The sequence below is a fragment of the Octodon degus genome, unplaced genomic scaffold (genome assembly GCF_000260255.1).
Source record: "Octodon degus isolate 3935 unplaced genomic scaffold, OctDeg1.0 scaffold00132, whole genome shotgun sequence".
Lineage (NCBI taxonomy): Eukaryota > Metazoa > Chordata > Mammalia > Rodentia > Octodontidae > Octodon > Octodon degus.
In genome coordinates, this window is record NW_004524708.1 from 4285772 (window position 1) to 4309936 (window position 24165).

The window sequence follows — 24165 nt, forward strand, 5'->3', positions numbered from 1 at the left end:
GAAGCTTTTTCTATTTGCAGTAACTTAGAAAATCTCTAAGATATATGATTGGATGAGAAAGATAATATATAATATATAATAAAAGTTTTGTAAACAAATAACTTTAAATCACGCACATATTTGCATTTATATGCATATTTGTGTGTATCCTTGTATATATGTATATTTGTTTGCCTAAGTATTTTGTAAAAGATAGGTACTTTATAAATACATGTGAGAAGAAAGGCCATCTTTTTGGGAGAGGGAGATTGGAGTAGGAAGGGGATCATTAGTCTTTTCTGTTAGGTCTTAAATGTTTATACATTTTCACCTTTGAGTTGGACAATTCAAATCAGCTCTCCGGGTCTGCGGCCCTGTCCCCCTCGCGACAGGCAAGGCCCCAAGCAGGAAAAGGGGCCAGGCTCACCCGCTTAGAGTCCAGTGTGCTAGGGACAGGGCGGCCAGAGAAACAGACCAGCTGCTCTGCGGTGCCAATGCACTGAAGCGTGAGCAGGGAGACTTGCGTCTCTGTTTCCCTAAACCTTGGAACGTGAGCTTGGGCACAGTGTGGCTTGGGGTTTGACCCATAAGTCTGTGCCTTGCAGGTCTCCCTCTATCAGCTCTCAAAGGGAGTATAGTTTCCACTTTCCAGGCAAAGAATGGAGATCCAAAGTCGGTTGGAAATTTGCTGAAGACCGCAGGGCTCACCAGGATGGGTCCACGTGGAGGACACAGCCGTGTCTTACCTAGGACCAGCCTGGCATGGAGGCCGGGAAGGAAGGGCCCGCTCTTCAAGTGCGCCCAGGAAAGCAGCAGCTCCTGCGGGAGCCTCATCAGCTGGTTGCTGGAGAGGTCCAGGAAGGTGAGGTTGCCCAGGAAGCGCGCGGCCTCGGGAGGCACTATGGCCAGGTGATTGGCCTGCAGGTCCAGCAGCCGCAGCTGGGGGGCGTCCCTGAGCGCAGCCCAGGGAAAGGCTGCCAGGCGGTTCCCGGGCAGCCGCAGCTCGCGCAGTCGCCGGAGGCCGCGCAGCATGAGCGCGCTGAGCTCGCCGAGCGCGTTATAGGGAAGCCAGAGCTGCTCCAGGCGGCCCAAAGCCCGAAAGGCCTCGCCTGGCACCCTGCGCATGGCGGTGCGCTCCAGGCGAAGCCGGCAAGTGTCCGTGGGGAGGGATGCAGGTGGCAAGGTCATGTCGGGGTCGCTGCACACCACAGTCCTGCATGGACACAGAAATACGGGGGACCCCTCATCCCAGGTCCTGCAAGCTGGGGGTCGCCATCCCCTTCCCCCGCCTCCCTTATGGGGCCTGAGGATTGGCCTCTCCAGAGACCCAATATCTGCACCTAGGGGCGGTGGACTCTGAAGAGGCCCAGGCCTGTGGCCTACTGGTTCCCCTGGGAAGTTGCTTTTGGAGACCAGCCTTTCTCTAGGAGGGTCCCTTAGGGTCTTCTCTAGCCCAGAAGACTTGGAAAACCTAGCCAAGTCCGGTTATAGTCCGTAGTGCCCACAACCCTGAGAGCAAAGAGTCACAGCCCCATGTGAACAGCACCCCTCAATCTGTGTGACCGTCTCGGTTTTTCTTCATTTCTTATAGTTTCTTTTTTTAATTAGTAAATGTTTTTGATACATAATTACATTCATTTTGTAATATGAACATAATACTTTTTACTCCCCCCCCCCGTTTGCTTCAATTTTAAAATATATCTATCAGTAGCACAAAACGTCAGCAGTGCTATAGGTCTCTCCTGACCCCAGGAGCCAGGAAAGGGTCACAGTGTCCAAGGGCTGGCCTGTGGCCACACTATAGAGAGGGGTCACAGTTGGGCTCTACACATGGCTATGTGTCCTGACATCTCTTGTTCCCTGAGTTTCCTTGTGACAATGGATGCCACCTCGTAGGCCAGGTAGGGGCAGGTGAGCTCACGCACAAGCTCGGCCCACTCCCCAGGGCCAGTCCCTGCCCAGCACTACAGATCTGTTCCTCATCTCAGTGCTGGGTAGATGAGGGCCACAACACCAGGTCCTTTGGCCCCTCCTGCCAATGGCCTTGCGCACCTGAGTCTGTCATGTGTGGTCTAAAGCTGAGGACAGAGGCACCAGGAGCCAGTCCTGTCCCCAGGAGCGTAGAATCCAGGGCAGTGTTCTGCACCAGCAGGGCAGCTGCACATTCACATGGGGTAAGACGACAAGAACCATTCCCCAAAGATGGGGATCCTGCAGCCGGTGTCAGGGCCCCGACCTCAGGCAGGGTCGACTCATCTGCAAGGCTTCTCTGCCCAGCTGGGGGTGGGTGTCACACATGCTTTGTTAAAAGAGGTCATTTCCCATGATATCTTGTATGTTGTCAGATCAGGGCACCCCGACAGTAAGCCTTGCAAGCTAGCAGCTACCAGCTGAATGGGTGTGCTCACATATGCGCGCGCACACACACACATGTGGCTCAGCGTGCTGGGCTGGGCTTGTTCCTTCTCTTTAAGGGAGCCTCAAAAGATTCCCATGCACTCATGTTCATCAGATAAAGAATAGGCTCCTACCAAGTGGCGGGCCATTCAGGAGAGAATAAAAGCCTCGGCCCGGGCCCATGACAGCTTGTCGTATACCTCAGGTGGGAAGCCCTGAGGGAAGCAGTCTTTTCAGGGGATGAGAATGCAGGTTGGGTGTCTGCAGCTGAGAAGTCTGGGCACACAGAGGGAGGAAGCCAGCAGGAAAACACTTTGTGGGCTGCAGAGAAAGTGGTCAAAGTGGAAAGAACCCAACTTAAGCCAGAGCATAGCTCCTGATGGGGCAAACGGGGCACAAAATGCACTGGGAACACATCTGTTCCTCTGCCAGGCCTGAGTTCTTGCAGCGAGCTGGTTGTCCCTGGGGACATACTTGGTGGGGACAGGGCAGGCAGCCAGGATAGGGCCTGAGAGAGAGGAAAGCTTGTATGAGAGCTGAGTGTGAGGAGGCCTTTGAGGTGTGAAGGAAGGCAGTCTGTGCCCCTGGGCCTTGGGACATCCCGGCCCCCGGCAGCCCAGCCTGGCCTCATTCCCCATGTGGGATGCTCCATGAGGATGGGATGGTGCATATCTACCTGGGGACTGTCCAGTGGATGGAACCACTGTAGGAGCTCTGCCTCGGGGAGGGGATAGCCACCAGCTGACATTAGGGTCCCCAACACTACCCTTGGAATTTCAGTTTCATCCGAAAGATAACTGCTGCCAGCAGCCCCCAGTGGCAAGAGTTTTAGGAACAGTCACAATTCCGTAATTCCCGGACCACTTCCATCATGGATTCTGTGATGCTGTGTGACGTGGAGGCCAGTGCTCTCTGTGGTTGTGAGAGGAGCCCCCTGTAGCACTGACCGCAGCCTGTACACCCTTCACGAGAGGACCATTGCCCTCCACACGAGTTAGAGCATCAGACACTCGCTTCACCAGGACCGCGGATCGTACTGTATGAGGTTTCCTGTCTTTCAGATTGCTCCCTATTTGCCCCCTCCCCTCCTTGCTAGTCAGTCCAACACCCATTGCCAGGATCATTGAAGAGGTGGCTCTGGGTGCATTATTGCCTGATGACAAACCATCAGTAGCTCCCCCATACCAGTCTAGGCAGGAATAAAGGGTAGGAAGATGATAGGCGAGACCATGGGCCAGAGCCTGAGCAGGAAAGGCAGAGATCACTAGCTGAGGAAGTTGAGGGAAAGTGCTTTGCAGGTAGTTGAAGAGAGCAAGAGAATGAATTGTAGTAGAAGAGCAGGGGTTTGCAAAGCACCGTGGCCTGAGGAAGTTTCTAAGGAGGGGAAGGGGCTTTATAGGGTGGTAGGGTGGGTGTGGAACATCTAGGAGGAGCCTGAGGGTGAGGGAGCATGGTTGGATGGAATGGGCACTCCTGGGGCTGCCAGTGAAGACCCACAGGGGAGGAGCAGGATGAGGCAGGTGGCCACATCATGCGTGGGCGGCAGGAGGTCCTGTGGGGGACTGGGAGGCAGGGAGGCAGCAGGGAGAAAGAGCAGTGTGAGTGGAAGGGGCAGGAAGACCCAGGGAGGGTGATGAAATGGAAGGAGGAAAGAGGGGAGAGGGAAGAGGCACGCAGAAGACTTCCTAGACACTGAAACAGGACCCCTCTCCACCAGGAGCCTCACAGGAGGCACAGGAAGGACTTCCAGAAACACCTGTGAGCCCCCACATAGGTAAAGGACCCAGAATCTCCTGGCCAGGGCAGTCTTCTTGGTTTCCAGGGCCTGGGAAACAGAGCTCTCACCCAGCCTTGGGCTAAGGAGCCTGCTTCCCCTGGGGCCCCCTGCCCCCTCCCAAGTCAGCCTACCACCCTGCACTCCACACTGTGGAGAGGGGCCATACCTGGACTTGCTGCCATCACCCAGGATGTGGAGGCTGCAGCTGCACTGAGTGGGGCAGGAACCCCAGGCCTGGGGCAGCTCCCCAAGAGCCAGGAGCCAGAGCATGCCCACAGCCACCCACATGACTGCCGGCTCCTCGCTGGCCGGGCAGGGGCCTGCCCCGGACTGCTCCTTCCCACTGGCCCAGGAAACCCAGTTGCTGCCCCCCCCCCCCACACACACACCAGGGGCCATCAGATAAACAGGGGACAGACTGAGGATTAGGGAGGGGAGCCCCAGCTGTAGCTTTCAGCAGCTTAGCGCTTCCTGGATGGCCGGGGCCTGAGGGCGGGGTAGAAACCCCATCGTCTGGAGCTCCCTAGGGTGTCCAGGCAGGGAAAGAAGAAGACTGAACTCCGGCCTCAAGAAAGGACTTGGAGAATCACATCTCTTGCAAGTAGAAAATGCCGTTTTGAGGTTCGCACAGGGCCTGTTTGGGAGGAGCTGCTACTGTTGCAGGCAGTCCTCAGAGATATACTCCTGGGGTCACGAAGAACAGCTGTTCAAACTACTGCCTCCTTGGCATGCCTTGTGGACACCCCGTCCCCACACATGGTATCTGTAAGAGGCTCTGCCAGGCTGGGGTGTCTCCCATGGCACAGGACCACCCCTCCACCCATCTCCAAGGAGGAGCCAGTCCCGCAGCTCTAGAGGAGGGACTCAGAGAACAGTTTTCTTTCTTTCTTTCTTTCTTTCTTTCTTTCTTTCTTTCTTTCTTTTTTTCTTTCTTTCTTTCTTTTTTTCTTTTCTTTTCTTTTCTTTCTCTCTCTCTCTCTCTCTCTCTCTCTCTCTCTCTCTCTCTCTCTCTCTCTTCTTTTGCAGTTCTGGGGATTGAACTCAGGACCCTGCGTTTAAGGCAAGCACTTCTTCTACTGAGTCATCATCTTCTTGGCCTCCAGAGAACAGTTTTCGCCTGTCCCCCCTCTCCCTAACCCTATCCTACAAAATCTACTCAAGGTGCCCACGCAGACTGAGGCCAATCCCAAGCAGAAGACTCAACCATGTCTTCATGTTCCACTTCAAGGCTTTGGGGCCTGCTCCACCTTGCCCAGCCTGGGTCCCTCAGCTTTTCAGGAGGTTCCCACCCTTGGTGTCCATGGCCCCCGACAGGGAATACCCCAGACACACACAACAACCCTCTGGTGTCACATTGTTTTTTTAATTTTAATTTTATTGAGAAACAAATATGAATGAGACAGACTCAAAGCTGATTAATAGGACAGTTTCAATAATCAATATATTGTACACTGTTATCTTTTTAGTGGTTATCCATCGTACAAGAAGCAGACAGGATATCCTGTCCAAACACTATTAGTACACCTTTTTCTTCTCATTGAATTAAGCGAAAGTAGCTGTATATCTATCCTAAACATTGTTTTGATAGGAGACACTAGTCCTCCCTTTTCCTGAAAATCCAGCCCGGACATTCTCCTTTATACCCATACCCCTCACCACACTAAAAGACCAGCCCTGCAAAATGGTTTTCATTTTGCTGCCTTTTAATTTTTTTCTAGTATATGGAACAAATTCAGAGCCTTTGCACTAAGCTACATTCCCACCACCACTATTTTTTTTTTTTTACTTTAAACAGTATCTCACTGAACATCATGGTTGACTCCCAGCTGCAATCCTCCTGCCTCAGCCTCCTAAAGATGCTGGGATTACATGTGTGTACCACCTGGTTCAGGCCATTTCTTCCATCTGTCAGTGGGCTGGAGAAGGGCTCTAAGTGCAGGGCTCCCAGCCGTCATCTACAAGGAAGGGCAGCCCCACGTGGCTGGGGCCTGCTACCGTGCTACTGGCTGGTGAAGCCACACTCCTCCAGTGTTTTGCCTTCATCTAGAAGCTGGTCGTCCTTGTACAGCCTCCGCTCACCTGATGGCCGCTGGAGGATGCCCTGGACCACACGCTTCAGTGCCAACTCCGTGCTTGACTGCTTGGTGTCTGTGAAGATCGTGGTCTTGCAGCACCGGATCAGGAGGAACAGATCCATCTCAGTGGCTGCCTCTTGCTCAACTGAGAAGAGACGAAATTAGGAGAGATGATGCTTCTTACTTTGACAGCGAGGGTAATGGCAGTCTGGAGCTGCGAATGTTGATGCTTTTTTTTTCCTTCTTGTGTGAATCTTTTGCAATCTTATAGGCGTGGAAAAAGCTTAGTGGTGTTATGAGCTGGCAGGAAAGGGCAGGAATTCTGGAGGAGGTGACCCTAGGCCGAGTGTGTGTGCTGACGCTGATGAGGTTTAGCTCTACCTGGTGACTCACAGGAGTAACTGCCTTGGCAAGGGACATTCTCAAGAAAGAATGTGTCATGTGACTGGGCCCAGGGCCTGAGCCTGAGGTGTGCTTTTGTTTCCACTCAGTCCCCGGATGGCTGGGGGACTGCAGGCTGACTCGTACATCTTTAGATTTACTTTCCTCTGCTAAGACCACAGGATAATGGCATCAACCCCACGGAGTTGCTCCAGCAATCTCAGAAGTCCCATAGCACAAGGCAGGACCTCAGTCAGCTGTCGGCTGAGAGACTTCAGGGCTCCATTTCTCCATCTCACTTGAGTGAAGGTGTTCTGGACCACTTGCCAAGGGAGCCACCATGACCTCACACGCAGAGGCTGAGGGCATGGGGCCACTCATAGGTTAAAACCATCCCAGGCCGGTTGGTTGGTTTTGTACTGGGAACTGACCCCAGAGCCTTCACATTGAGATTCACCTCCAGCCCCTTCTATTTTTATTTGGAGACACAATCTTGCTAAGCAATAGTTAACTATGTTTGTCAGGCTGGTCTACAAATTTCAATCCTCAGCCTCAGCCTCCTCGAGTGCTGGGATCACAGGCATGCCCCACCACACCAGCTTCTGGGGAGAAATTTTTACCCTCAAAGGCTGTATAGGAGACAGGAAGCACAGGTGACTTTCCAAATGTCATCTTTTCCCCAGCCTTGCCAGCGCTCACATGTGATTCCATGAACTCTGTGGACACACACATGCACACACACACACATACACATACATACACACACCACGCCACACCAGCTTCCCAGCAGCTGTGGACCCAAATGGCCTGGCTCCCACCCAGCTCTGCAGGGCAGCTGTAGCTCACACCCTGCCACCCTGGTGGTTACACAACTCTTCCAACCCCACACTCTGTGGCCCTGTGCAGCCCTGACCTTAATCCTTCCCCACCAGGCAGCCACAGATGAGCCAGGGACCCTTCCAGCCTCACAAAGACTGCACTGTGTAACCGGTGAATGGGTCCCTTCTGTGTGGGCCAAGAGGGTAACACAGAGGGGAGGAAGGGAGAGGAAACGGGATCTGGCATGATAATCTCCATGTGCCTGCTCCTGTGATTGCCCTTTAAAAAAGAGAGGCCAGGCTCAGGGAGCTTACAGAGATCTGGGGCGCTGGCAGTGAGGGAGGCTGAGGATGGCTGCCGCCTTGGGGGCCCTGCCTGCCGGCTTTGGGGAGTTCGAGGTGCTGGCCGTGGGGACAGTGCTGCTGGTGGAAGGTGAGCCAGGCCTGGCCTGGGCTGGGACAGAACCCAGCCGCAGCCAAGTGGCATGTCCCTGGGCTGCGGCTCCGTGGGCCTGGACCCAGGGGCTGTCTCAGGGCTGCTTGCATGGGCGCAGCATGCAGGAGAGGATCCCGAGGATGGAGGCCTAGGCTGAGGTCGGGAGGCGTGGGAGAGATGCCCTATGCTCAGGCTTCCAACCTCCAGTCAGGGGGAGCCCGGCGGCTACCCGCGAGGCAAGTCCCCAGGTGGAGACGCTAGAGGGCAGCGCTGAGCTGCAGCCTGCTTTCTGGTGCCAGTACCCGCTCTGCCTTTCAGCGCTCTGTGGTCTCAGCCTCAATGGCCTGACCGTCGCCTCTTTCTGGAAGACCCCGGAGCTGCGCACCCCCAGCCACCTGCTCGTGTTGAGCCTGGCCCTGGCGGATGGCGGGCTCAGCCTCAATGCCCTCATCGCGGCTGTGTCCATCCTCCTCCGGTACCACCCCCTCCCCAGCCCTGGGCAGCCCAGCCTGGGCCTTTCTTCCCAACAGATAGAAAACAGTCCCCAGGGCAGAAGCAGGCAGGCTGCCCAGGCTGAGCTGGAACTCCGGATTATCCCTGGACAGTCTGTGGACCCAGGGATGGCTCAAATCTGACCAGAGAGAAGGCCAGGGGACAGGGATTAAGAGCCCAAGCCCAGTGACAAGTGGCCTGGGCTTGATGCTAGGCTGTGAGTTGTGGCACCTGCTTGGCTCCTGTGGGTAGTTGGAAGTAGTGACTTTAATTCTTTGCGATGACTCAAGGCAACGCTTGCCACTGATAGGTAAAAGCAAATAGGGTTTTGGCTGGCCTTTAATACTACTGTGCGTCAGGTTTTCCCACATTTCTTCCCAGATCTGTTCCTAAGACTCATGTTTCTTTTGTTTGTTTGCAGTCCTAGTGATTGAACCTAGGGCCTCTCCACCAACTCATAACTCCAGCCTCTTTTTATTCTTTTATTTGAGACAAGATCTCCCTAAGTCATTAAGTTGTCCAGGCTGGGCTTGATCTTGTGATCCTCCTGCCTCAGCCTCCATAGTGCTAGGATGACAGCCACGCACACCTGCCTGGCTAAGACTTTTTTTTTTTTTTTTTAAGTAAACTGAACATTTCCCTTGTGCTGTGCAGCACCACAGTGAAGCTGCACCCACCACGTGAGGTCGCTCTGCCTGACCAATCCTGGGGTTTGAACCTTTGAGAACCCCTCCTCCTACGAGAGGCTGTGGAGAAGGGACGTTCTATCTGCGTTCATCCACTGTGCAGCTGTGGCTCAGTACCCATTCCCCTCTGAACCTGTTTCCCCACCTGTAAAATAAAGGTGCGCCACCAGGTACAGTGGGCCATTCCTGTCATCCCAGATCTCTGAGAGGCTGAGGCAGGAGGATCTCAAGTTGGGACCCAGCCTAGAAATTTAGCCTCTTAGCAAGACTGTCTCAAAATTTTAAAACAATTTTGCACAGCTGGGAATGTAGCTTGGTGGGAAGTCCCTGGGTTCCATCCATGGTACCACACACACAAAAGAAAATTTTAAATAAGTAAAATGCAATGTAAGCATGAATTCTCCTGATGATGTAGACAGACCCTTGATTGGGCATGACATGGGGGCATCACTTGCCCCTGGTGACTTAGCTCTATGGCCTCACAGGAGGCCTTCAGGGGAAACGGAGATACTAAGAGTCCTTCTCCACAGGCACTGGCCACCCAGCTCCAGACGCTGCCAGACTCTCGGCTTCCAGGGTTTTACGACCGCACTGGCCAGCATCAGCGGCACTGCAGCCCTTGCCTGGGGTCGCCACCAGCATTACTGCACACGTAGGTGGGGGCCGGCAGCAGGCAGGAAGGAGGTGGAGGGGAGGGAGGCAGGCAGGGCAGCCCCAAGCCTTGTTTTCTCTGCAAACCTTCAACAACCACATTCATAGTTTTAGTCTGAGAATCAATGAGATTGTAGATGAAGAAGATGCGCTTGTAGATGGGCACTGTTGGGGGCACAGAGCGATGGAGTGTGTGTTTGTGCACACATGGGCATGCAGCTGGTGTAGCCCCGGGACCCACCCTTCCCACAGTCTCCAGGATGGCAATGCTGCGTGCAGCCCACCCAAGTGCAGCTACCCCAAACGGCATTGTCAACTGCCATCATTGCCATTGGCCTAAGCGTGTTCCATCTGTCCCTTTTTTCCCTTGGTATTTCGTCTAATAAGTGACTCTTTTATAAAAATTTTAAAAACTTCCTATAGTTTCCACTATAGGAAGGCTTAAGGTCCTTATAATTTTAATACCCATTACAGTTTTATAAATGCTTTCACCGGGCATGGTGGTGCTCACCTGTAATCCCAGCACTTTGTGAGGCCAAGGCAGAAGGATCACAAGTTTGAGCCCCTCCCAAGCAACTTAGCCACTTAGCAAGATCCTGGCTCAACCTTTTAAAATATTAAAAGAGCTGAAGACAGCTCGGTGCAAAGATCCTCACTTCAGTCCCCAGTACCACAAAGAAACAAAAACCTAAACCTACCCTACCCTCCCCATCTCCTGCCCTGTGCCCCAATGGCCTCACAGGTCCCCTGGCTGGACCCTAAGAAACAGAGGCAGAGAGAAGGTGACCAGTTCATCTAGTGGAGAGTAGGGGCCGGGCTAGGACTGAGGGTGGCATTTTGCCTCCAGAGCCTGCTGCTGCCCAAGGGCAAAGTGACCACCCTGCAGGACCCTCCCAGCTCCACCTGCTCCAGCCCCATGGTGCCTTTTTCTTATGGTTTTGATCATCATTGGGACACTCCTCTCCTCTCCATGTGGCCTTGGCACACCTTTCCCAGCATGTCTACACTTGGACCATTGCATATTCAGGAATGCCTAGTGTGCATCACACACATGCATGCCTATACTCATGAACACACACATGCATCACACACTAATGCACATACTCATGCATGCACACACACATGCATTGCACACTCATGCACACACTCCTACATGCACACATCACCTTCTCAGTAGCCAGAGGCTTCTCCAGAGCCGAGCAGAGCAGTTAACCTCACTCTAGGGCCCCAGACCAAAGCCTCCCTGCTCTGAATTGGGCAACAAACAGGGCAAAGGCAGGTGATGGAGAGAAGAGCCTGAAGTCACCTGCTCCATTACCACTGGCCCTGGGCATGTGACCATGGTCAAGATTTCTGATTCAGGACAGACTGCCCATGGTCAAAGAGGACATTCACCATCGTGTCCAGAGCTGAGGCAGAGGGCGCCTTCATCAGCCTGGGGGACTCTAACAAAGCATTGGAGTGCAGGTGGTGTAAAAGGCAGATATCTTTCTTCCGCTTCCAGATTCTGGGAAAACAAGATCATGGCCCAGCACGGTCAGATTCTGGGGTGCAGACGGTTACCTTCTGACTGCGTTCTCCCACAGAGGAGTGAGCTGTCTCTCTCTCACGTCCCTTCTTACAAGTGCACTAATCTCATTGAGGAGACTCTGTCTATGCAGAACTCAGATTGAAGATGTGGGGCTGGGGTGGGGGGTGAAAGGGCTGGGGATGCCAGGTCTGAGGAAGCATGGCAAGGGAAGGCTGGATGAGGCTGCAGGACAGAAGGGACTTCGGAGAGGGGACAGGAGGACCCTCAGGCCATACCCAAGACACTGCTGGAACCTGCCTCTGCCCACGGCGCTGAGATCCTGGGCCAATGTCTCAGGGTGTTGGGAGCAGGAGCTGAGGATGTGGTGAGTCTGGGCCTGCGCCTCCTCTTCCTCCTCCATCGCCTCTACCTCAGTCATTGCTCCTTCTCTCTGTTCTCTGAAGGAGACGGGACAGACTCTGCTGGGAGACTCTCTCCTTCCCGATTGCTTTTGTCCTTGTGGCTTCCTCTGCAGTGGGGATGATCATTCTTCGTGTGGGGCCTCTGAGACTCAGAGAAACCCCTAACTTGCCTGGGCCACCAAGAATCAGAGCTGGGCTTAGGGCTCCTCTGTGAGTCCACAAAGCCCACTGTTTCCACTTTATCAACTGATACCCCTGCTTACAGCCCGTCCTCCTCTGCCCTGTGCAGGCAGCCAGCTGACATGGAGCACAGCCGTCCCCCTGGTGTTCTTCGTGTGGTTGTCTTCCATCTTCTGGGCAGCGCTGCCCCTCCTGGGCTGGGGCCATTATGACTATGAGCCCCTGGGGACCTGCTGTACCTTGGACTACTCCAAGGGGGACAGGTGAGGTGGAGGGACAGTTTTGAGAAACCCTTCCATGAAGATTGTAGCTTTGAGTCCCTGGGATAAGGATCACCCTGCAGGAAACCCAAAGGTGGACCTCTGCCAGACGCTCCCAGCCCCTCAGTCACAGTGTCACCTTGCATGCTGGCATGCGCCTGGGGAAAGCCCAAGGGACATGACTGCTACTTGGATGGGCCCCCTGGGCTGAGCCCAAGAAGGTTGCAAGATACGGTGAGCCACTGGCTGGGGCAAGCTGCAACAGTCACTGCCCCCGCCCAGGCATCTCCAGTACAGTGAGTGCCAGCTTCATTGGTTTCCAGAGGGATCTAGGCCATTAGTTCAGCAGATTCAAACAGTGTCATCATTTTATCAAGGCTGGGTACCTCTGCAGCATGGAGATCAGGGTCGGGACTCTCCCGGCACCTACTGTGAGCCAATGCGTGAACGCACTGCGGTCCCCAGTATCAAGGAGGCTGAGTTCTCTTGCTGCCCCATCCATGTTGCTCCAGGGAGGAGAGGGGCTGGCAAACTCTTTAGGTGTCACCCTGGGAAAGGTCACATGGACTCCAGTCCCCTCTTGTCTCCACCAGAGCCACACTGCAGTCTTCTGTCACTTGGCATTGGCTCATGTAGCCCCTACCACCAGTGACAGGCTTCCCAGGTAAAGCCACCTGGAGAACCTGTCTCATCTGAGTGTCCCTTGACAGCACAGCCAGGTTGGGGCCCAGGGCTTCTGGAAGTCCTTCCTTCTGCCCTTCTTGGTGGACAGCTCGACGGTGCACCTGGACAGTCTTCCCGTCATGCATGGCACTCCCACTTCCCTGGCCAGCCCTCCTGCCCTCCATTAATCCCCAGCACTTCTGTGGTCCCTTAAGTGATGTCCTCAGTAACACAGGGTCCAGTGTCTTCCTGTCATCACAAGCTCCTTACAAATCCCTGCACCAAGCCCCCCCTTGGGTTTTCCTTGCTCTTGGTCCACTGGTGCCTTCGTCATCTCCTGGACACATTTCCCAAGTGAGAGTGTCCCATTTCTCAGGCTCAGGGAACAAGCAGCAGAGCAGGACTGAACACTTGAACAGCAGGGAGGCTGCTTGCTGCCTCAGCCCAGGATCCTGACAGCGAGTACCAGGAGCTCCCATAGTGCCTGGCTGCAGGGCACAGTTCAGCTAGGACCAGGAGTGGCCACACTCATGAGTGTCCGGTGCAGAGGCCGGGAGCCCGGGCGGCAGCTGGCCATCCCGGAGGGCTGACCCCTGCTGCTCTGCCCCCACCTGCAGGAACTTCACCAGTTTCCTCTTCACCATGGCCTTCTTCAACTTCCTGGTCCCCCTCTTCATCACGCTCACTTCCTCCCAGCTCACAGAGCAGCGCTTGGCAAGGAGCAGCCACCTCCAGGTAAGGCGCTGGCTCCAGGAGCAGCATGAGCCTCTCAGAACACCACAGTGATGGGCAGCTACCCAGGGCTTCTGGATCTGCGACATCAGTTCTGCCTGTGCAGAGCCTGCCAGCTTGAGCGGGTGGCCATAGCCTGGGCAACAGGACCAGGGTGGCCCAGACTGCCCCATCCTGGGAACCCCAAGAGGCTCCTCAAAGGGTTCAGTCCATGCTCTTACTTTTTTGTTCTCTAGTCTTTGAGGCTTGGGACAAAAAAACAAAAAACAAAAAACAAAACAAAACAAAAACAAAAACCTGGGCCCTTTAAATGTGACTTTTAAATTGCTCCAAGATGTTTGCTTTAATCGCAGTCACAGGCTTTTACCCACGAAAGAAAATTGCACCCACCAGCACATTTGTCCAAGGAAAAAGATGTCTCAGAATAAGCCCCCTGACCATTTCAAATTTCTGCATCAATATGCCCTTCATACAATTTTCTTTTCACTCTGTTACTTGGACAACTTAGCAAATGAGTCCTAACAAACAACAAGGATTTATTTTATTTTATTTTTATTATTACTTGTTTGAGATAGGGTCTTGCTCCGTAGTTCAGACTGGCCTGCATTCATGGTGATGCTCCTAGTTCAGCCTCCAAAGCACTGGGATTATAGGTGTGCACCACCATGCCTGTCTGCAAAGATTTATTTCTAAAAAAAAAAAAACCCAGATGCTAATATTACATTATGTGCATTGTTATTTCATCCTTGTGACCGTTCTCAGAGCAAGGGAAGTTTTTCCATCCCTGTGTCACAGACAGGACTGAGGTACCAGTGGCTCAGCTAAGTGAGCAGCAAGGGCCACACTTAGCAACATGGGTCCAAACCCAGGCCAGGGTCTCCACAACCAACCCAAGTGCTCAACTGTGGTACAGACAGGGTGCACTCCTTTCATTAAGACCCAACCCACTAGGCTGGGCATGGTGGCACGTGCCTGTAATCCTAGGGCTTGGGAGGCTGAGAGCAGGAGAATCACTATGAGTCTGATCCGTGTAGTGAGACCCTGTAGATCCTGCACTAAATACAAAAAAAAAAAGACCCAACCCACTGCTTCATTGTGTTTTTCTCATCAAGTGGGATGCATTCTGCAAATGTGTGTATGTTAGCTGGTGACCCTTATTCCTCTGAGGTCACAGAGGGAAGCTGAGGGTCCCTTTTCCTGGATCCCCACTTGAGAAGGCTCTACCTTCCAGGTTGTTCCCACGCTGTTCACCCCATCCCCTGTCCAGCTCCAAAGTCAGCATATTTATTGGAGCTTCAATCAACCAGGACACAGAGCTGGGACCACGACACCCCATTTTTTCCTGCTGACTTTAAGCCACAGCTCTGGCGTTAGTGCACCTCACCAACCATGGCCCCAGGACTGTGTTCAAGCTGAATGACTTCCGGTGATGACATGGTCTCCCATAGAGACCCAGTTTATCCCCACTTTATCTCCAGCAATGCAAAGCACTGTTTTTAAAAAAAATCAGAATGAAAGACAATTTACAGAAAAAATGTATTTCAATCAACATATTTTTAAAAATCCAACATTGAAGAGAAAAATGCCCTCTTTCAATTTAAATCACCTTCTTTGTGCAAGAGAGACATGTCAATGGGAAAAGGGGCAGTAGTATTTTGGTTCAGCATTTTAGTATTCCAGTGGGAGAACAGGAACATGGCTACTCTGTTCTGGAATTGGAGCTCAAGTCGTTCGCCCCTTCCTGGTCACAGGTGGTACTTTAGCATCACTCTCTCCTGGGTGTCTTAGGTGCTTCTCTTGGGTGAAATCCTAGACCTTCACAGGTGATATCACCAGGTACCTGAAGCCACAGGTGGCTTTGGGCCTCAAATATCAGGGCAACACAGCCTGGGACCTTTGTGCACATAGTCACAGAGCCCAGGATTCCGCTGAAGGAACAAAGCCCTGAAAGGAGGCTTCTTGTCATCTTGCCCGACTCCTGTGCCATTGTCCATACAAACCAGGTATCACCAGGTCATTTTACAAATGAGGCAACTGAGGCCTGGAGTCATATGAGTTAATCCTCAGCGAGGCTGGTCGAGTCCCCAGTTCCCATGCAGCTTGGAGGTGCTGAGTGCCGGCCTGGCCTCCCTGCCTGAGTGGAGAAGGCTTGGTCAGCCAGAGCAATGCCACCTGCAGCAGGCATGTGCTCTCTCCCCAGGTGAGCAGCATTCGGCCAGCCAGGACGCTGATGCTCGGCTGGGGCCCCTATGCCCTCCTGTACCTCTATGCAGCCATCGCCGATGCAAGCTCTCTCTCCCCCAGACTGCAGATGGTATGGCTTTGGCCACGGCCAGAACCCTGTCCAGCTCTGTCTCTCTGGGTCACTCCATCTCTCCTGCTGGCTCCTTTTTCCTTTCTTCCTTTGAATATTCAGACTGCACAGAGAGTTTGTCTGCCTCCTCTCACGTTCTGGGCTACCCCGGGTAGAGATGATGGGGAAAGACAGCCAGAGGGTGGACAAGACGCACATTCTGTGAGCAGGCAGGGGTGTGCATGTCTGGATGGGAATGTGGTCCTGGGCACAGTCACCAGAGACTCAGGGACAACCCAGGGGCTGCAGAAAGGAGAGATGGTTGTGGGCTGCAGCGAAAGAAGAACTGGAGCCATGAAGTGGGAGCAGGGACAGGAGCAGCAGCTTTGAAACATCATTCCCAGACTTTTCTGCCCAACAGATACCTGCTCTTATTGCCAAGACAGTGCCTACAATCAATGCCATCAACTATGCCCTGGACAGAAAGATGGGCAGCAGGGGATCCTGGCAGTGCCTCTCGCTCCAGAGGAGCAAGCGGAACTGAGCCCAGTGAGCCCCCAGACCTGCTCGTCCCCCATGGAGCCACAGCAACAGGAGGCCTCGTAGCCTGGAAGTGAAGTCCCTGAGCTCAGCTCCCAGTCCCAGTTGAGCCTGGCCCCAGGCTGGGCACAGAGGTTCAGACACACGTGCAGCTCATGGAGGGAGGCTCAGGGATGCTGGACAGCCATGCTCCACCCCAAGCTGCCTGAATCCTAAAGATATTAACATGGACTTCCAGACTGGAACTAGAGAACATGTTCACACCAAGCACATAGGAAATGCTCCTGGAAACCAAGCTATCCATCTGGAGCCTGGGCCATGGCCTCCAGGGACCCGGAGTCTTACACAGAAATGAGGAAATGCCCTAGGGCTCTGAACACTGCTTATTAAATCATGATCTGGCACCAGGGACTTCAATTTCTGGCCCTACATCTGTGCCCTGGCCTGTGAGATACGGTGACAGCGTCATGTCTTGAAAGGATCAGAGCAGGACCTGCATGTCATATGCTCCCTGAGAGGCAGATGCCAGCAGCTGTCAATCACGCCTGCCCTCTGTTTGTGTGGGCTTGGCCTGTGTGTTGCTTAGAAATGTTTTGGGATTAGTTGCCAAGCTTTGAAAATCATAACAATTTATTTAAAACCAGATGTCAAAAGATGAGGCTCTGCCAGGCTGTCTTCCTTCATGACGACAATGTACAGAGCGCACAGTGGCTCTGTCCTTGTGTGTCCTCCATAGAGCCAGTGGGCGGGGGTGTTCTGGGTGGTGACATTAATGCAGGGACAGCCACCTCTGAATGCACACAGGCAGTACCTAGGGGACAAGGTGTGGCAGATGCAGAGTCCCAGTGAGACCCACTACCCAGAGGAAATGGGAAGGACAGTCAGAGTGATGAAGGGCCAGGCCCCATGAGATGTGAAGGAAGACAGACAGCTGAGAGCAGGAACAGGCACTTGGGGGGCTAGGTGGGCATGGATGAGTCTCTGAGACCTAGGACCTGCCCCTGGGTTTGCAGACACAGGAAATCAGGGAGCATGCGCTTAACTCCCAAGATGCCCCTGGGCACGCAGCATCCCTGTCTGCCCTGGAATGCAGGCAGGCAGGGCTCACACACGGGCTACACCGTGGCCAGGAAAGGACCTTGCTCTGCACTCACGGACAAACAGGCGAGCTGTCTCCAAAGGAAAGGACTGTTCCCTCCCTATAGGGGTGTGGTATGTCCAACTATTTTTTTTAAATCCAAATAAATACCCTTTATTAAAAAAAGGAATATTGTTAAGCACCAAAACTGTATATTATTACATTGCATGTACAATAAGAGAAAGGTGACTGCAATACTTGGTGGATAAATACTTAACTCTGAAGTCAGGTATAAAAAACATGAAATACAAAGCAATACAGTAATTACAATGCAGAAAATTTGCACTAATGACCAAAAGGCAACAGTCAAAACAATTATTGTAGATTTCATAGTACTGCTATAAATGATTGCTTAGTGCTTTCTTTGTACTTTCAATACTTTAGGATGTTAATTGAGCTTATTTCTTGTAAATCTACAGGAGGTGCATTAAGAGTCCACAGTGCACTTTCCATTAACGTCTTGGTGAGAAAGCCACCCGTATAGCCAAGCACAGCGTGCTAGTGTTTCTGCTTCTACCTTCTACAGTATTGCACAAGCTAGAAAATGGCGAGTCAGTTCACCAGCATAATTTTCATTTACCCAGAATGGATAGAAACATGTCAGTGTCATTAGCTCTAAGGGACTTTACTTATGCAAAATGATCTGTAGCCTCCACTTGGTATAAACTAAGCATTAGGCTCCATGCCTGGCAAAACACAGCACCATGAGAAACCCCCTGTGCTAAGGGCTTGTGTCAAAGCCCCAGAAGCCAGAAGTCACTGACTTGCACTGTCTGTGGTTCTTGGAAATGCCGCCTGGTGATTACGGAGACCTCTTAGAAATAATGAGTACTAGGGCAGTGTCCTACTATTAAGAAAGTACATTTATTCATATTCTCTCTTAAAGGCAAAGGAGAATTAACACTTCTACATACAGAAATAAATACATTCAGCAGTAAGGATGAGCCCTCATTTTTTTCCTTAATTTTTTATCTGCTTATTTATGTATTGGATACAGGGTCTCATTACGCAGTTCAGACTCGCAGTGGGCCTCCTGTCTCAGCTTCCCCAGCGCTGGGATTACAGTCATGTACTACTATGCACGGTTTCAGGCCGGCAAGGCATGCGATACCAGGGATTGAACCCGGGTCCTAGACCGCTGAGCTGTCTCCCCAACCCCGCCCTCATTTATTTTTGTGGCTGTGAAATTGATAGTGTTGCTGGTCTCTTCCTGTTGGAGACAGCGCGGGTCCATTTTGCATAAAAACAAGCTCACTGTACTTCCTACTCACTACAAGGGCATCCCTTCTTACGTTCCCTAAGTAGAGATCCTTAGGCTCCATCCTACCTTATCAGCTAAATTAAGAGAAAAGGAGATAGGCGCAAAGCAAAGAACTGGCCCTTGAGGGAGGTGCAGTGCGCAGGTGGCGCCAGCAGGTGGCGGTCCATCCTGGTGATGCTCCCGCTGCCGCGCGTTGTGGACTTCCCTGGACGAGCCCCGCGCTTTGGCACCGAAGCCTAAGGCCTCGCTGTTGCCTCCAGGAGTGATGCTGACTCCACCTCTGTTCTGCAGGAGTCCGAGGTGCAGGCCCCGAAGCCCGCTGACGGCTGCGCACCAGGCAAACAGCCGGGTGTGCAGTGGAGACGCCGGCCGCTCCTGATTCCTCCAGATGATTCCTGCGCAAAGAGCTGTGGTCCCCAGGGTGGTGCTGGAAGGTCCTGGGCAGGGCGGGGGCTGCGCTTTCCGAGACCGCTAGAGTTGGGGTCGGGTAAAAGCCCAAAACGGAAGTCCCGAGCCCTCGGGAGCGACAGCTTGCTAGCTGTCCCAGCTAGCCCCCCGCCAGTCCCCGCACAACCGCTGCCTCCGCGCGGCTCGCTCTGCAGCTGCTGCCTCCTCTGTGCGAGGCGGGAGCCGCGCGCAGCATTTGAGTTTTGCTGCCAGGACGACCTGGGCACACAGCCAGGATCTGCCTCCGTCGGACTGGGTAAGACAGTCTTGGTGGCCATACTGTACCTGGCTCCTTAGTGGGGGAAACAACAACCAAAACTTTGCTGAATCAGTTTAATAAAACTACTGCACCCTCAAGCTCTGGTCAAGTGTTCACATCCTCCACCACGAATCTCAGGGTCAGAACAGGCGCACGGAGCCCAGAGCAACGCTCACAAACACAAGGATGCGCAGAGTTGATGTGGGGGAACTGAAAGTCCCAGCCTGAGGGTACCTGGGGCCAGTTCGTGTTCTCAAAAACTGAAGAATGAATTTTAGGAACAAATGGAGGTTAAGAGCAGAATATTTATTGGGGGGAAAGATTCTGTTTGAGAGGGACAGAAGGAGGGCCCGAGCAAGTTGTCCCCTGGAAACTGTCTCTTCTAGGGACTTTTATAGAGTAAAACCATGTACTGAGGTGAGTCTAAGGTGGTGGAGAACATGGGCATGAGGTGGGACAAAACTGTTGTCAACCAGTGGGGTTACAAGCATCATTGCTCAGGTGAAATTGATTAAGTTCAGGATCAAATGGGGAAGCAAGTCACGTAGCAAGCGGGCATGAATATAGAACAGGAGTTCATCCAGTAGCCAGCCAGGAGCAGTTGGATTAGTGACTCTTCCTGGCTTCCTCAAGGTGATGATCAATCCTGGATGGTTATCTTTAGGGAGGTGAGCATTTGTTCAATCTTTGGTTTCCAGGTCTGGCCCACAGCAGGAGCGTCTGTCTCTCTCACAGTTGCAATGTATCTTGTCTTCCATATGTCTCCTTGAGGGCCTAGCCCTGTCTGGCTTCCTGTAGTATTTTTATCCAATTTAGCTGGCTACAACAGAGCCACCTGGAGGATCCTTCGCAAGGCCAACCCAGCTAGGCTCAGAAGATCCAGGCTGGCTCCTCCAGGGTTACCTAGAGGTGTGAGTGGGGCCGAGTTGGCCAAGGACAGGAGACGCAGGGGCTCTGGCCAGGCACTGGAGTGGACAGGGCGAGGGAGAAGGGCACATGAAAGACTTAGGAAATGACCAGAGCTTGTTCCCATTTTTAACTGATCCTAGGCTGTTGTGTGATTCTGCTGCACCGAATTGCCGGAAATGAGACAGGAAGGGCCAGCCCAGAGCTACTACCAGAGTCTCAAACTGGGTGGTGATGGTCACGGTGAAAAGTGAATGAGTTTATGATAAGGTTTCAGAAACACATACTGCATGACCAGCTAGTGGTTTGAATAATTTTATCAGTTTGGATGCTGTTTCTTTTCGATAACAGAAACCTCCCACACTGTTTTCTAGACGTAAATCCGATTTCCCAACACCCAGATGAATGGTGTGGTGGAGGTAGGCTGCAAGCAAAGATTGGTGGGACTTCAGGCTTGTGTTTCCAGTCTTTCAGTCCTACTCTTGCTCTCTCCCACTGCATTCTTGTTCATTTATCCTCAATGCTGAGTCCATGGATGAACACAAGCTAAGTGCTGGAGCCATGAAGTCAATGATGCCCAGTGTGACTGAAAGTCGGCTCCGCTGAGGTGGAGGAGGAGCAAGCACTATGCCCAACAACCATAAAACAAAACAAAACAAAACCTTGAACTTGGACTTGACTAGATGATCCCTGGACAAATATCTGTCAGCAGAAAAAGATGGATCCAATAGTTGGCTCAGTACCCCCACCAAGCCCCAGTTACCAATGGATTGATAGATTCAAATGGGGATTCCTAGAAATGATGGCATGAGGGAAAGAGTATGATTTTCCTAATCTCATCAATTTCAGAGAATTGTGCTCATGGAAAGAATACCATAGATGATGAAGCATATAAAAATTTATTATATTACTTTACTAGTACATGTTTACAGCCCTCGTGGGGATTTGCCACATGTACATAACATCTTAATTCCCTTTCATTCCCTTCTCTCCCCCCTCCACCCACTGCTCAATTCCCCTCCTTTTTCTTGTGCACATCATGACATTCGCAGTGCATAACCTTTATTCCTCATGTGGAGTTGGTGCATGGACAGGACATGTCCCAGTTCCTTTCGTTCATGCCTTATCCCTTCCTCCCCCATTTCTTGGTCCCCTTCCCCTTGAGGGTGATCTAGCTCCCCACATCCTGTGGTCTATCTTCTATTTTGCTCTTTATTTTTATTGTGGGTGTCTCATTAGAGAAGCAGGCGATGATGCTTTTAAGAATTGTGCTCAGAGGGCTCGGGATATAGCTCAGCAGCACAGTGCCTGCCTGGAAAGTACATGGTACCTGATGGGTCTGTGCCCATGCAGAAGTCCCCCAGTCACCATGGTGAGGCAGCATGGCATGGGGATCCCCAACCAAAGATGAGCTATTCCTGGACTGACTTCCATCTTCTTCCCCGTGGTTAACCTCAACTTCCTCTTTTGCTTTTCCATGGGCACAAAGCTTTCCCCAATCAGTGCTGGTTATGACACCATGCCACCCATGTAAACTCCGCTTCTAATCCAACCCAATAAAATCCCCACACCCAGCTCACCCAGATTGTTCACCATGTGTTCTTGAATCTCTTTGGCAGCCCTCCTGAGCCAGCAATAATGGATTTCTTTACTTCTTTTCTGCCTCTCTTTCATGCCAGAGGAAGGAAACTTGCAGTACAAAAAAAAAAAAAAAATCGTGTTCAGATACTTGTTACCCACATCCCTGTGCATGGTCCTATAAGTGCCTATGTGGGCAGCTAAGCAAACGCTTTCAGGAGCAGCTGGAAACAGAGATGACCTAAAGACTTTCTCACTCTGCTTGGACCAGTGAAGGCAGAAGTGTGGCCAGCCCTGTCCCACAGGCACAGGTGGTACGTAGCAGGAAGAGCAGTATGATCTTGACAGGAGGAGTGCATTTTCCACACAGAACTCATAGGGGTTTAGGGCCGGGGAACTCAGCACAGGGGCAGGCAGATGTTGTTGGAGGTGCTATGGGATGCAATGAGAAAGGCAGCCTGGGCCTGAAGGGGCGGAGATCCAGATGCTCTCATGTAGCCAGGTCCTGAGTCCTGTTGGCATTTAGAAGTATAAGCAGGAGATGTAGGGCACTGCCGCAGGCTGAGTCACCTATGTCACATGGTGTCCCCTAGGCATGGGACAAAGTGGCAAGCCTCTAGCCACTCTAGTACAGATTGTTTCTGATAGCCAAGGAGACCCAGGATAACCCTCTGATAAAAGGCCCAGGGCAGGAGTTATCTAAATCAAATAAGATCATGAACACCAGTTAGCTGCCCCTTCTGCCACCAAGGAAGATCTGAGTGAACACGGGTACTGGAGAAACTGACAGAAGTCTCCATATCATTTGCTTTAGTGATCTTTAGGAGAACCCAAGGAGGGAAACAGGAAAAGGGCCAAGAGCCCCCATTTTCAGGTGGAAAAGCTGAAGGCTCCAGGAGTTGAGCAGGACTCAGTTCACCTCAGAGCCCGAGATTGAAATCCACCCTCTGGGTTCTAAATCTAGTCCTCAAATCCTTAAGCCCAGACACCTGAGGTCAGAGATCTCACCTCAGACACAAGACAGCTATAATCAAGGATGTCCCATGACCCAGGCCAGTGCATAGGCAGAGATACACGGTGTAGGAGGCGGCCTAGCAGGAGGTGGCAGGTGAGGTGGGAAGGGCCCTGGCCTCCAGGCACACCTGCAGTCCCAGGTGGCCACTCCCCTTCTGGGAAACTGGAGCAGTGTGGTGAGACTTGCTTTGGACTGTATTTCCTTTGCTTTAGTAGTTAATTGGATCGGATCAGTTGTTTGCAAACTTAAAAGAGAAAACAAAACCTGAAACATTCTGTTTGAGAAAAAACATTCCAAGAAGTATAAATAAACCAGAGAAGTCCCAGGATCACTTTTCCTACGAAATGTTTAGGGCATAGACAGCACCACATTAGGCTTCTAGCACCCAACATTAGAAGGTCTCAGGGCCTCTCAGTTTTGCTTGCTAAGAATCTGTAGTTTGCTTCCTGTAATGATTGATATACTGTGTTAACTTGAGAAATTAACTAAGCACCTCAGCAGGGGGCCAGGGTCCTCACTTGGTAAACATCTTCATCCTGCGCAAGAGGAGGGCACAGAGACAGCATGAGTGATACACCTGCCCTGGGGGCAGGTAGCCTGCTTACAAGGTAAGGAAGGAAAATAGGCTTGCTCTCCCTGCTTTGTTCTTACTATTTTTCTGTCTTCTGGCGCCTTGAACTGTTGCCCCTCTGCCCTGTGCCACCCTGTCTTGGAGCCAGCAGAGTATGGACTGAAACCTCCACAAACTGTGAGCTAAATAAACCTTTCCTTCCTTAATTCTGGGCTTTGGGTATTTTGTCTCAGCAACTAAATAAAGTAACTAAGACCCTTGCTTCCCTTTCTCAGAAATCCTGAGATCGCTTACCTTCCCCAGCTCCAGTGCCCCACCTGCTCCAGGAAAGCTGGCTTGGTCCCTCTCTGCACTGCAGGCAGCAAGCATTCTCCTTTGAAGCTCTGTCAGTGTGGTGCCCATGGATGAGGCGCTCGGTGCCACCAGCCTGCGCTTCAGAGAGGCCCCGTGGAAGGCTCTCACGTCTTAGGTGCTGCAGACCTCACTGCTCATCTGTGCTGTTGGCAAGTGTGTTTTCCAAATGTTGGGTCAGATTAAACAGAAAGTGATTAAAAAGACTCTGTGGAGTTAGAAAAGGCTAAGAAGGGCCAGGGAGATAGCTTGGCCATCTAAGGGCCTGCCTGGTAAGTGCAAGGACCTAGGTTTAATCCCCAGTATGGAGTGGTTTGCTGGTCCCAGGCCTTGCTGGCTACCAAAAC

The 24165-nt window shown here is 52.2% G+C and overlaps 2 protein-coding genes across 2 annotated transcripts in view; one reads left to right on the plus strand and one right to left on the minus strand.

The window, feature by feature from the left end:
• Positions 1-4441, minus strand: part of Lrit1 (leucine rich repeat, Ig-like and transmembrane domains 1) — an 8670-nt gene extending 4229 nt beyond the window's left edge. The window contains exons 1-2 of the mRNA XM_004641221.1: positions 4320-4441; positions 726-1192 (exon numbers count right to left, since the gene is read on the minus strand). Coding sequence (XP_004641278.1) covers positions 726-1192; positions 4320-4441 — 589 coding nt within the window. The remainder of the gene's footprint in view (positions 1-725; positions 1193-4319) is intronic.
• Positions 4442-7778: 3337 nt separating this feature from the next.
• Rgr (retinal G protein coupled receptor) lies at positions 7779-16296 on the plus strand. Its single transcript, XM_004641249.1, has 7 exons — positions 7779-7860; positions 8182-8338; positions 9572-9693; positions 11914-12067; positions 13345-13462; positions 15660-15773; positions 16174-16296. Exons 1-7 carry the CDS (start codon positions 7779-7781, stop codon positions 16294-16296), a joined length of 870 nt encoding a protein of 289 aa, XP_004641306.1.
• The last annotated feature ends 7869 nt before the right edge of the window (positions 16297-24165 follow it).

Bases quoted from the DNA above. Each gene is read 5' to 3' on its own strand.
- Rgr (XM_004641249.1), top strand. From the start codon at position 7,779: ATGGCTGCCGCCTTGGGGGCCCTGCCTGCCGGCTTTGGGGAGTTCGAG. The intron at 7,861-8,181 runs GTGAGCCAGGCC...TCTGCCTTTCAG, and splicing joins GACAGTGCTGCTGGTGGAAG to CGCTCTGTGGTCTCAGCCTC. The intron at 9,694-11,913 runs GTAGGTGGGGGC...TGCCCTGTGCAG, and splicing joins CCACCAGCATTACTGCACAC to GCAGCCAGCTGACATGGAGC.